The 14,707-nt window shown below is 37.4% G+C and overlaps 1 protein-coding gene across 10 annotated transcripts in view; it reads left to right on the plus strand.

Annotated features, from left to right (window-relative positions):
• The window catches only part of gphna (gephyrin a), a 79,013-nt gene that overhangs the window by 17,571 nt on the left and 46,735 nt on the right, over positions 1-14,707 (plus strand). For all 10 annotated transcript variants that reach the window (XM_056767589.1, XM_056767593.1, XM_056767591.1 and 7 more), the window contains exon 2: positions 9,445-9,523. In XM_056767589.1, the coding sequence (XP_056623567.1) occupies positions 9,445-9,523 (79 nt within the window). The remainder of the gene's footprint in view (positions 1-9,444; positions 9,524-14,707) is intronic.

Here is a 14,707-nt window from a genome sequence, read left to right on the forward strand (position 1 = left end):
AATAGATCTGTGCGTGTGTGTTTCTGGTTGTAAGGAGGTTGCATCATTCCTCTGTAAATCTTAACTCTCTCAGTCCAATTGAAAAATGTTCAAAAATTGTATCTTTTACAAATCAAATCAAATTTAGTTTTCTTCAGTGAAACACATGAGATTTTTACCTAAGATTGAAATTGATTTTAGCTGAAAAGTTGTTCTATTTACATTCTGCAAGATAACAAATGGTTTTGGAATGACATAAGTGACTATCTGGTGACATCATTTTCATAGTTGGGTAAAGCATCCAAAGGATCAGATAACTTGCTCTTATGTAAAAAGATCTGACAATTATGGATAAATTTGTAAGTCACAATTTATTTTATTTAGTCAAAGAGCCATGCTTAAATATCCTTAGCTATATTTCATTGGCTACAAATGCTAAAATTTTAACTATGAAGGTCTGGAAATGTTAGTTTACAGTGTGTAAACCCTGTATTAATAGGATAATTCAGCCAAGAAACATTATTTCTGCATGTTTTACTCAACCTCTCAAGGCATCCTTACTGAATATGAATTTCTTCTTGAAGAATAATGCAGTCAGAGTTATATTACCATGAATACTTTTAGTTCCAAGCGGTAGATTGGGAGGCAATTTTTTTAACTTTCAAAAAGTGCATCCATCGATCAAACGACGGCTCGACACAGCTCCGTGGTCTTACAAAAGTTTCTGAAGCGAATTGATGCGTTTGTTTGAGAAATATCCATATTCACAACACTGTTAATGGTTATGTCTAGCTTCCATGATCCAAGAGGCTTGTTTATCCGGCAAATGATGGTGACACAAGCTCCCGCACAGAGGGGCCGGTATCCTATTGGAACAAAATGAAAAATGCTGCGTTTGTCACGGGAACTTACGACACGCCTACTACATTTGCTGGAAAAACAAGCCTTAGGTTTTGTTTCTTGGCTGAAATATCCCTTTAAGACAACACAATTAAACAGTGGGTATAAACACCTATATTGTAAATATGATATGTATTGGACTTTGATCTTCACTGTCTTTTTTCAAGTCTCTTCAGCCACAATACAGGCAAACGACATTGAGGTTGCTTTGAAGTATTTTATACTGTTACTGTGTGGTCTTGTCTTGCTGTGTTGCTGTGTGTTTTCAGTATTGACAGATGGGATACATTTTGCTAAGTTAGCCGTGGAGCCGGTGTCTATGATGTTTTATTAATCTGCCCTGTAGAGAAAGAAGGCAACTTTCAGCTTGTTTTTTGGGTTATTTTCAAGTCAGGCTGGCGTTCCTGTTGTTATTTAGCTTCACCTGTTATGTCAGGTTTTGACGATTCAAGTCCTGTTTCGAGTTCTTAGGGGCCTATGAAATCCTTTTTATTATTTAATCAAAATTTATTTTTCCCCAAATTCTATTTTTCTTTTCTGGATTCTATGTTTTCAGTTTTTTTACTTTACAATAGTAATATTTTTATCCACATGGAAAATACTTACAGCCAGAATATATAATTTGCACAGTGTGATATATACACAAACCCAGAGAAATTCCTGTTTTAAATAATGGCTCGTTTCTTGTCTCCCTTGTAATTGTCGCATATCAGTGATTTAATATCCGCATCCTCAGTTTCCGGTTGTAGAAACTACGGCAACACGCAAATGCGGAAGTGGCAGTTATGGATCATGATTACTCGTTGGCTAGCAGGCTAATGAACAAACGTAGCAGTAAAACAAGGATTAATATTGACATGGCCATTTGGACATGGAGAAAGCTTTGCGACCAATTTAGACTTGACAGAGACTCCACTCTCGCATGTGTTTTAATAGACAAGTAAGCAAATAATTGTTATTGGCCAAGAAAGGGTCATGTTTGAATATATGAATGCAGTTACCCTATGAAATAGCCTACAGTATATGTTCGTATTTTAGTTATACATTTTGTTATAGGTGTTGTTCGATGACTCGGTATGCAGTCGTGTAATGTTAAAATGTTCTACTCATGCAGGTATATTGTACGTTATTTGTACTTTAGTAACGCTTTTTATCAATCATGGTAAACAAGTCTATGGCATTGTAATTAAATACAGTATGTGTTGCACAAAAAATATGTTGCCAGTAACGTTAGTTGTAAATACCGTGGGTTCGTCGAAATGAAAACTGCATTAGTGGTCGACCGATTATCGAATTGGCCGATTATCGGCGTCGATATTAAGGATTTAGACGATAATCGATATCGATCATTTTCAAAGCCGATTTGCAGATAAAGTCATTTAATTTTGAAATGCGCTTTTTGGCTCTGACGCAGCCAAGGATTTAGTGAGAGCAGTCGGAACACGTCGCTCTAGGGGTTTGCCTAGAGTAATGCCCGCCCACTGCCCCTCTGATTTGTTGGGACTAAGTCACGAGTCTGGCCAATCAACGCGGGAAGCTGCGGAACATAAAGTGTTTATCACTCTCACACCGAAAGCGCTGCTTCGGGTTCATGCTCTATGAGGTAAAGCAGCATCAGACGTTGAAATAAATCTCAATCCACTACACTGAAGATGCAAAACACTTCAATATAATTAGTGCCTGAATTTCGGAGCAACTTTGCGGGTTTCCTGCAGGTTCCGCGGGATTTACACATTATTATCATGTAGATATAATTCACATCCTCAGTATAACAATGATTTGCTCTGCAAGCGAGCAGCACACTGCACACGCGTTTCTTGTAATTGATCGAGCTGGCGTTTTGCACGTCACTTAAAATGACGCCATTTCAAAAATACAATACATTTTATAGCATAAAGAATTTGAATCGTCGATCGTCTGACTTCAGTCAGAGCGCTCTCATGCACGCGAGCACACACACACACACACACACACACACACACACACATAGACTCCGCAATCTCAAGCTGCTCGCGACAAATGTTAGATCGAGTTATATTTCGCAACTTATTTATACACATAAATGTTCAGAGACACACATGGCTGTGATTAAATTCCCGTCTTGCCGACAATTCAATCAAGGAATAGGCTTATGTACTAAAGTGTGCCTAAAATATGCTTTTAATGTTATATAGCTTCATGAAAATATTGCGGTCTTTTCAACAACATACACAGTAAATCTATGAAGGCAGTTCAATTATTTACACTTATTATATAAATTCAAATTGTGCTAGTTAATCCAATGATTAGCTAAATGATTAATTGAATAGTATTGTATGCAATGTTAAAGTCATCAGAACATATTTTTTCCCATAAATAAATATAATTTGTTACATTCAATAATTTTTTCATTTGTTCCTTGTTGTTTTTACTGTGTTGCTTGTGGTTTACAAAATGTTCACAGAATTCTGCTGGGTGCTCCCTTCTTTCTTTTGTTAGTATTAATATAAGTGTTATGATTAAGATTTCTCAGTCAGAATTAAACATGTTTCAAATGTTTCAGAGCATGTATTCTTAATTTCTATATAAATTTACGTTTTTACACCATATATATATCGGTTCAAAATATCGGTTATCCGTCTAATTTGCATGGAAATAATCGGTATCGGCCTGAAAAACGCATATCGGTCGACCTCTAAACTGCATGACCATTTTAAACACGTAAAACTGCGCAGCATTGCGCTACCAAATCAAATATCAGTGACTGGCTAACATAGCATTACATTCCACGTATCAGGCAGCCAATTTATTACGATGACATAAAATAATGTTATCAAACGTAATGCACTCATTCATTATCTCGTCAGTGAACATGATGGAAAATTTGGAGTGAAGTTTACGTTAAAAAAGCGAGGAAACAGTTTTCACTCTGGAAATGTTAGTAAATTTATCAGAACTGTCAAAGTAAAGGCTAAACGCATGTATACGTTTTTCTATAAATTCCCAAGTGCGGGCTCAAGTAAATTTTTGTCATCATATTTAAGTAATGCTTCTAAATATACTTAATATTTCTTTACAAGAGACTTGGTTATCTTTTGTGGGAATCGTTGGAACAAAACACATTACACACATACATAAAGATTGACAATTAATTTTTTTAATAATATTATAACTCGCATTACGTTTTTCTTTAGGATCTTATTTGCTATGTTCAAACCTGACCTTACAACCTAAAAAGGAAACTAAAATGCCTGTGGATGAAACTGTGTTGTGGGTATTTTAATGGGATACATGTGCTTGCTTTTGGAAGAGCAGTCTCTTGATACAGGAGTAGATTGTGGATCATGCTCCACTGACAGACGCTGCCTTTTTTTTCCACGTACGCACGGGATGAGAATACTAGCTGACACAAGTAGGAGGTTGAAAACGCCAATAGCACACTGGCTGCGCAGTCTGGCGGTTTCGCATTAGCACTTTTGGTGCGCACCCGGGCTCGATTAACGTCGGAGTTCTTTAGAACTGTAAAAGTGTCTTTATACAGCAAAGACGGTACATAAACCAAATCTAAATGTATAAAACAACGAAAATGAGTACTACTTACGCTGGCCGTTAATGCGGCTCTGAAGCAGCATAAATGCATTTACAGAGGAATTAAAATTATGCAAAAAAACATTTACATTTATGCATTTGGCAGACACTTTTATCCACTTTTATCGACTTACATTGCATTACTATATAGTTGTTTTTTGATAATGTGCAATGTATAACTCATTCAGTACTGCACAGCGCTGCATGATATCCAACAAACCTAATATTTGGTGCAGTCTGAGACATGGAAACACAGGTCTGCATGTCATGTGATTGTTTTTTCTTAGGAATGAGAGGAGCTGAAGGAGGAATTTAAACATATTTCATGTCATGCGTTTAAATCAAAAATCAAACTGCATTCTGCACCTGAGTCACAAACAATTATACTCCAAACATTTTTCTAAAGAAACTTAAAAAGAAACTCAAATAAACAAATGTAATTTGCCAAAATTAAAAAACAAAACTATTTAAGTTGCTGCCGTCTCAACAGTCTCAAAATTTACTTCATGCTTTTAAACTCTGCCACAGCCTGAGTAAACAGCCACAGCATAAATAAAAATACTTCAAACATTTTTCTATATGAACATAACAAACAAACGAAATGAAAAACTTTAGAACTTTAGAGCGGATTTATTATTAGCCTTATATGTAGCTGTGTGTTTTTTGGTTCATCGTATTTGCTCTCTCGCTTTCTGTTGACATGACGATGACGTTGTCATGCGTTTCTTTCTAAAAAGTAGTAAAAATAATACATTTGATGAATTTATTTATTTGTAATTAATATATTATCACAGTTGTTCCATTTCTTTTTCAAATCGTCCTTGTTTCCAGAGCTGCAGTGTTGTGTGGTCTTGAAGATGAAGGCAGAGGGCAGTAGAAATGTTCATCGATTAGGTCTAGAGAGAGAGGGTTGTGTAATATATAATGTTGCTCTTGGGGAGTTGTTCAGAGGTCTTGTGTGATTGGTCAGCAGTATGTTATTCATTCTGTACTCTGATTGGCAGCAATTCTCTCCATGGAGAGCAAAACAGTAACAGTGTTTGAATCTGTTTGTTAGTTATGCTTGCTATTGCTTATGCTTGGGTTGTGGGTTTGGTATGTTTTCCCACAGGTTTTTGAGAGACTTGTGGCGCTGATGACATCACAACGTGTTTGGGTTTGGTCTAGTGTTGGCTCTTGAAATCTGTTTTGCTTCTACTCTCTGCTCTAAAATAGTGACTAACCACGACCCAATAACAACTTGTGTTTAATACAACCAGCTGTCACTAACTGCTGCTAATATCCTTATTGATATGCAGCTTCATCTGACAAAATCTCCATACATCTACATTAAAGAGCAGTTATATGGAGTAATTTTGGCAATGTTACTTATTTGTCTCATGCAGCGCGCATACGGCTGTTGCTCTTCTTATCAATATGTTGCTGTATTATGAGTGCTTTTTTATTTTAAATGTGAGTGATAACATCTATCTGTGACTGGTGACGTTCACATGGAAAGGCTGGTACATCGAGGAACGCATTTTGAAAACACCACCACATTTTAAAGGGGTCATATGACATGGCTAAAATGGAATTTATTGTTTGTTTTAGATGTTATACAATGTGTCTACACGATTTAAGGTTAAAAACGCTGTATTTTCCACATACTGTGCATGTGTATCTCCTCTTTTCCCCGCCTATCTGAAAGGCGCAGATTTTTTACAAAGCTCATCGCTCTCAAATGCGAGGTGTGCAGTGATTGGCCAGTTAACCAGTGCACAGAGTGATTGGTCGAAAACTGCAAGCGTGTGACGGAAATGTAACGCCTCTTACCATATTTGGAACATCAGGTTCCAAAGCAATTGTACTGACAGGTATGCCCACCTTACTTGCGTATACATTTGGGCGGTCTTAGTCAAATTATACCACGAGCTGACGTTGATTTGTGGGTGTGTGGTTACACGAGGGGTTTCAGGCAGATCTGGTGAGCTTTTAGATAGAATGCATCTTTTGTTCCTACACATTATTTGCAATTTTACGTGTCTAATACATTCATGGGCAGCTTAAGACACAGAGACACATGAGAGAGAAATGGAACCATAAGACTGGTTTTGTTGTCCAGTGTCACATTAGTAAGACCAGTGTACATGAGTTGAACAATATTCAGCAAAAACACAAAAAACATGTTTTTGATTGTTGTTTACATTATTTTGTCGTTGGGGCCTGAAATCTCAAAACGATACTGTAATTTTCTCTTCGTTAATTCCAAAATGTAAACTACTTGCCTGGCATACATAACAGTGTTTTTAGTCATTTTTCGTGTGAACAGGTATTGTTTTGACAACACTAGTTTTTCAAAAATGCAATGGAAAAACATCTTTATAATAATTCTTTTAAAATATTGGTGAAATACAGGGAATTTCTGCTTGCTTGATTTGCTCCATAATGCCAGAATAAAGCTTAGTTATATAACTCTACTGAGAAAGTAAATACACTCGATTAGCTGATCATCCAATCAGAAAAAAAACTCCTTCCTGTACCGTGAGCTCTTCCTCTAGAAGTTTTCGTGAGTAGTCCTTTATAAACAGGAGGGCTCTTCAAAGTGAATGCAGCTCAGAGGTTTGTTACCCTAAGCTGAACTTATGTGCTCCCAGGTCGGACCTGCGGTGTTTGAGGAACAAAGCGGGGTCCACTGCTTCTCTCTGAATGTAGGCAGGGGTTAACGAGAGCGGCTTTTACAACAGCTAGCTCATGCAAGTCTAACTCCTACTCACAGCCGCAGGCAACACGCACACACACACGTCTCGCACTGAGAGGGAAACTCTCACCTCTCCAAAGTGTCCATGCAGACAGACTTTTCCGTCTGCAGAGCTGTGAGTCACAGACATGAGGTAGAAAGAAAGTGTGTGTGTGTGCGCGGTCTCCCCAGGAAACAGGACTTGAAGGATTCAGTTTCTTTGAGACTTGAGAATTGATGGCCTTAAAAAGCATTTAAGATTTTTATTTGGTGTCTTTCTCTGCAGTTTGTAAAAAATTACCAAATGAAACATGATAATACCATGACTTCAGTCGGGCAATTCTTCAAAGTGCTTTGGATTTTATATCAGGAATACCTTTGTGTTTACCAACTTGCCACGCGAATACCGTGATATTCGTAGACACATGATGTATATTAAATATATGTACTGTTATATTGCAATTTAGTGATTGACCAACATGTTTTTTCATAAACCAATTGACAATGATATGATTTTTAGGACAGGTTTGCCAATAGCTTATGTTATGTTTAAACACAATTTCATGATAAAAATGCATTTTACTAAAAAATTGTTGGATATAAATCACTACACAATGACCTTTTCTGTTAATAAGCCAGTTCAGAATGGGCAAAAAATTGGCTGATTAATTTGTCCCTTAGTATCTCATCTCGTCTCATCTTATCTCATCCTGATTTCCATTAACATAGTGATGTCTTAATGTCTTTGATGAATGTTCCAGCTGCTGTCTCTCCCTCCCTCACACACACACACACACACACATATTGTCAGTTACTTATACGTTACACATTGGCAGTAGAATTCGCCTTCATTCATATACACACACAAACAGACGTTGGTTGCATCCCGGTGACAAGAAGTTTTTTCTCTCGAAGGAGATCTCACTTCTTCTGCCTCCTGCAGGGAACACCAGGCTATTTATAGATCAAGGGTTAGCAGGAGAGAGAGCGAGAGCAAGAGATGAGGAGAAAAGAGTGAGGGGTGAGAAAATACTGCAATTATGAAGCAAGTATTGCACCGAGCGTTTGTGCGTGATGGTGAACACTAGAGATGTATCATTTATTTACGCCGCACGGGTCATTCTGCATGATTTTAACCTGTTTCGAGCTGCGCTGGAGGCTTTTATGACTATTGCGGTTGAAATCTTGACAAAAACACTGTTACTATTGTTATATGCTGTCTGTTAATGCTGAAAACAGCTCTGTTGATGTTTTATTTACAGGTCATGTAATTGCATTTGCATCTTTTGTTATTCCTGAAATGTGATGCAAGAAAAAAGAGGGTGGGGTGTGTTTTTTATTTGATTATTTATTCAAAGGGATACTTAACCCACAAATGAAAATTCTGTCATCATTTACTCACCTTCGAGTTGTTCTAAATCTGTAAACATTTCTTTTTTCTGATGAACACAGAGAAATATTTAGAAGAATTCTTATAACCAAACAGATTTTGCCCCCCGTTGACTGAAAATTACTTTATTATCTTTTTTTTGTTCTGTTAAACACAAAAGGAGATATTTGGAAGAATATAGGACAGCAAACAGTTCTGGGGCACATTTTTGACTACCATTGTATTTTTTTCCTACTATGGGAGTCAATGGGGGGCAAAGTCTGTCTGGCTATAAGCATTCTTCCAAATAATATATACAGATTTGGAACAACTCGACGGTGAGTAAATGATGACAGAATTTTCATTTTTTGGTGTAAATTCCTTTTAAATAAGTAAGTTGTTTCTATAGGACAAATAGTTTGAAAGCAAGAGAGTCTGAGAAATTATTTCTGATGTGTAGCAGGATTTACATTTAGATTAAAGCTGACAAAGATATGAACCAATGAATCATTTACTGTTAGAGAACATAAATTAAGAAAATTGTTTTGCTTTAAATGTTAACGTTAATGCATGATATGTTTGACACTCTTCCACATAATAAAGATCATGTAGAAGAATGACACATTTTATGAAAATTATTTTCACTTTTTGGGATGATCAGTGCCTGAGAAACACAACAAAACCTCAGACTAAGATTCCCCATGCATGTTTCTCCGTACATCTGTTGAGTAATGTGTTTTGACATAACTCATATTCTCTCAAACCTCGGGACTTAAGTGACGTTTAAGGAATGAGACGTATTGGGCCTGAAAATGGGCATTGTGTTATTTCCATGAAATGATGTGCTCTTTATCCCTTTTCTTTCCTTTTTTTCATTTACGTCTCTCATCACCCGTCTCTTTATTCCCTGCAGTGAGTGACAGCTGCTTCAGAAACCTTGCTGAGGACCGCAGCGGAATCAACCTCAAAGATCTCGTCCATGACCCATCCTTGTAAGTGACACAACTTGTAGCCTACTGTTTGCCTGATACCACCACCCATGCATCAGGTCCTGTCTGCCATAGGGTTTTGCCAAATAATCTTTCTGTCCTTCTAAGTCTTTCACTGACTACAGAGGACAACATCTCAAATTTCTTTAATTCTTGGAGTCTGGTTGCGTTGATGTTTGATGCTTCTTAGCTCCACAGCCCACAGATTTTGAATCAAACCCTTTCAGGACTTAACAGAAGTTTAGACTTACAAGTTCAAAGTAGAAATGAACGGTCTGTGCTATTGGTTTTCCCTGTTAAAATGGTAGGAAATTTTACAAGGGGAAATTTATAACATATAATCCTTGTAACAATCATTTAAAATGTTAAATAATGAATAATGGGTGTACAGTTTTTGACTAGAATAAGCTGCAGAGACAACCAGACTTTATGCTGGTGGTCAAAAGACAAACCTATTTTATTATGGACAATAACATGATTTCTTATGAACTTCAAATGTGAGCTGTTATTGAAAACAATATATTTCTATTTTGGAGGTGGTGCATGATAAATGCTAAACAGCATATTTACTCCTCTCATACAGAAGGTTATTAAAAGGTCTAGACAAAATTTCCTCATGGATGACTGCTGTAGATTGCATTTATAAAAGCTTGTGGTTTGTGTGTTGCATCCACTCTTACAAGTATGTCCTCTTCACATAATGCAGGCCATGTACTTTTCATGAACTTCAGTGGAGACCTTTCATGCTTTTAAGAAACCTCATCAGAAGGAGAATTCTTTTTCACAGACTTCATCCAAATAAGATAAAGTTAAGTTTGTCCTTGAACATCTGAATTGAATGTTCATACATTATGTTGTCTGCTGGGATTCTTCCATTTGTTCTTTTATGGGTGGGAGCATAGTGATGTCTTTTGTTTTCTATGATTTCCCATAATCCTTTTGTACTGTCTAAGAGATGGCTGAAAAGTACTTTTCTTAAGGAATTTATTTCAAATAAAGGATAAGATTATAGTTGTGGAACGTCAGCTTTATGTCAAGTCCAGGAAAAATGACAAAGAGAGTCCGCATGCCATATAGAGTACATTCAACGTCCAGGATCTATTAAGGAAAAATGCATTACTGCAGTTCTCAAGTGACGACAAAATACAAAAGTGCCCCAAGAAACGTGATTCTTTAGGGCTATGCAATTGATTGAATTAGATTTTCAATTCAATTTAGGCCTCCAATAAAAAAATATATATATATTGTGCTGTATTTTGTTTTGCAAATGTTGTGAACTTATGGCAGATTCAGACGGGGGGACGTTGCCATAATAGCAACCAACAAGGTCCCACTTACATTTCACTTACTGTCTTTATTAATTTAATAAACATATTTCGTGTGGCCCAGCTAATGTTGCTTAAATTGATTTGGATGTGGAGCGTCATCACTTGCACGTACTGATGTAAAGAATTTGTGGGAAATACGATTTTGTATCAGGTCACCCATAACCTAAACAATGCATCCCAGGCACAGGGTTTTGAAAGAAATGCTAAATCTTCTTATTTGTGTGCTCATGCACAAAACAGAAAGACGAGAACGACAAAATGGGTACATGAGATACTTCTTAACGGGGGATATCATAATTTCTTATTTATATCTCTGGATGAGATTTTCGACGCATCGTACAGCTCTAGGAAGTTAATAACAGTTAAAACTGTCTTTTCAACGTTCGTCTGCAAGATTAGTAAAATGTTCTATGATTGGCTGGTAATAATCTGTTCATTGATTGGTTAAATCCGATGCGGCTGCCGCTCACAAGAACATCAAATATTTTTATCTTCAGCGGCGCCTTCCGCAAAATGCCGTGCCTGTGGAAGCGGCAGGATTTTGGGTGAATGAGCACCGCCTGCGTAGAATGCCCACCGCCTGCGTAGAATGCCCACCGCCTGCGTAGAATGCCCACCGCCAATAAAACTGCCGGCGTTTTACCACTTAGCGCATGTTTCACATTGAATATGAACTGGACAAACGCGACTGCCGTGTACAGTGTGAAAGGCCCATTATTTAGCAGTTTCACTTTAAATAGATATGGAGTGCGGATTCAATTTGTTGCTTCTTATTGGACTGTATGAACTGAATCGACACCTGAGAATTATTTACATGCATTATTTGGCACTGGATCTCATATTTTGTCTTCTGAATTTTTCCCAAATTTGTCAGAAACCTGTCTGAAACTTGTCTTCATTTAAAAACAGCTTTTTAAGTCATTGATTGACCTGGCAACAAGGCTTTGGTTTCACACACCTCCAGTGTATTATGCACCTTTTGATTCATCTGGGTGTAATATGCCCATATATTTATAATATATATAGTGGGTAAAGAGAGGGGTTCTGTAGTTTCAGTAATCCCAGTGATGGATCACATAGGCGGTTGTGGCCAGACTGCATAGCACAGTACCAGCGGAAACCACATTGTGTTTCCACTTAAGCCTCAAAAACCAAAGCTTTTGTTTCATGACTCGATCAAGGCAGGAAGGAGGTACAGAGACTGCAGGAATTAGGTCCCTTAGAGGTGGAGAGACATACCAGAAGGTAGGAATGGATGAGAGAGTATTGATGCATAAGGTGTGTGTGTTGACTGTTGACTGGTGAGCTTCTCTCTGGTGCTCTGTCAGCTCAGGTAAATTGATTCATCGGAAGGCCTGTCACTTTTACTAACGAGGTATGGTAAAAATAGAGCTGAATTAATCACAGCGGGCGCGTGTCCTCTGGATGGAGGCAATTCCGACGTCGTAGCCTACGGACAGGCAGACGAACAGACGTTTTAGAAAGAGACAGCTGAGCGCTCGCCTGAAAAATAGAGATGGACGTGTCCTCATACCGGAGCACAAAAGCAGAACCTCAGAAAGTGCCACCAAGGTCATAGTTGCTTTCGAGGGCGACTTCCATTTTCTGTGGCCATGCGGATGAGTCTCTGTTAAACTGTCAGGGTTTTGGAGGGTATTAACCATTATTTTTAGAAAATAAGAGAATATAGTGAACTAGAGGGCGAGAGGGGCGTTGGTGAAAGACACATTGCAAGTTACTGCTGTGCAATTAATCCAAATTGATTTTCAATATCAGTTCTTTCAACAATCATGAAAACAAAATAATCGTGGCAAAACACATTATCGTGACACATTCTGTTTTGCAAGGATTTGTCTAATTTCTTTGTTATTTTATATTATTTTATGTTTTATATGTATATATTCATATTTTTTTGTTTTTCAATGTCCAGTGTGTAATTTTTTGGAGGATCTATTGAGAAAAATGCAATATTATATACATAACTATGTCTTCAGAGGTGTATAAAGACCTTACACAATGAAGCGTTATCTTTTATTACATTAGATTGAGCCATTTCTATGTACATACACCATGGGTCCCCTTGCATGGAATTCACCATGTTGTTTTTACAGTAGCCATTAACTGACAAGCTGCTCTAAAGAGCGTGTGCCGTTAATATGTTATCTTCTTCAGCAAGGAAGTGAAAACACGATGATATCTTTGTCCTGTGAGAGCTGCCATTGTGCTTCGAAAGGCAGGGGTGGAGTGAGCCATTGGTTGCAATTCGCAACCTCACCGCTAGATGCAGCTAAAATCTCCACATTGCTTCTTCAAATTGAATCCATTGTTAAATTGAAAACTTATTTATAAATAATTTGTCTATTTGGATTTTTGAAATAAGTCAATAAGAAATCGTGTTTATAATTTTTGTCATCAAATTGAAGCACAATTCGAACCCACATATCTCACGTATATAGCATCATTGAAAATTTGGATTTTGATTGGTATATATTTGAATGCTGAAGGGTGTCATTCACAAATGTAGAAATAATTCTACAATTTCCAAACCTTGCATGTTCATTTGTTAAACAATTTGTCTAATTTCAGCATGCATTCATCAGCCCCCTCAGCTGTATCCATGTTTCCTTGAAATCCTGCTGATATTGCTTCTGAAAATGCATATGCATCCATTGAAGCACCTCTGCATGTGCACTAACCACTGCATGACAGCTCAGAGTTCTAGACTTTGAAAATAGTGTAGTGTACAGGCTATTTTCAGCCTGAAACCTCTGCCGTAACTGTAGACACACTCACATTAATTTAACCACACACACTTCTGTAAAGATTCAAAAAGCGCTTCTTTCACATTCACCGTTCTACCTCCACTTCGCTTCGTTGTGTGTATGTTTTTGCAATTTCTACTCACTTACACAAACAAAATACCCAGGTTGAAATCCCAAACTCATCTCCGTTTTAAAGCACCTCTCCCCAGACCCCCAGTCTTCACACACCAACGGTTTCCCTGGCAACCGGATTAAAGAGCTCTGCATCTTTGTGTTCAGCATATTCTTCTTTTAGTCTCCGCTCTGCCCGTGTCTCTCTCTCTTTCTTTTTCTCTGTCTCTATTTCTCGCTTTTTTGTGGGCATTACACCATAATAGTAAGATGGATAGATAGATGTGCGTTGTTGGCCCTTAAGAAAAAAATGGATGTAAAAGAGCAACATAATCAACGTAAAGTGCACAGATAATAATATACAAACGTAAATACACAATACAGCTCAAGAACACCAGTCCTGGGCTCTACTATAAATGGCGCTATATTTCGATTTTTTTGACACATGAGATTCGTGACACACACTTATAAAAGCCTGTGGTTGAATCTGCGGCGCAGAGGGTAGTGCACATGCTTGTGTGGGTGATACAAGTTTGATTCTGGCTCGCAACATCTCATTCCAACAGTAGTTTCCTTTGGCTGTCTACTGTATATGTCTATATAGATAAACATCCATACGTTTTTTAATGTAATACCTGATATTTTAAATAAGAAAGTAGCTGGTAACAGTGGTGATAGGTAAATAGGGAAGGAGGGTTGGTTGTTGTTCAATAAATTTGGTGACTACTAAAAATAATGTTAATTCTATACAAAATAGTAAAGCCCTTGCACAGGTCCAAAAATATTTTTAAATAGTGGTTAAGCTGTAGTTTTGTATAAAGTTAATAGATATATAGTTAAGACCAAAAATTCTGAAAATGTGTGCCCTTTATAAAAAAAAATTCTAAAGCTGCCTATTTCTTGAATTATTACAGGCTGCAGTTCCCTAAGCAGCCACTAGTGTGCGCCGCACTTCAGAAATTCAACCCGATTTGCTTTAGAGTCCT

This window comes from Triplophysa dalaica, chromosome 15 (assembly GCF_015846415.1).
Source record: "Triplophysa dalaica isolate WHDGS20190420 chromosome 15, ASM1584641v1, whole genome shotgun sequence".
Taxonomy (NCBI): domain Eukaryota; kingdom Metazoa; phylum Chordata; class Actinopteri; order Cypriniformes; family Nemacheilidae; genus Triplophysa; species Triplophysa dalaica.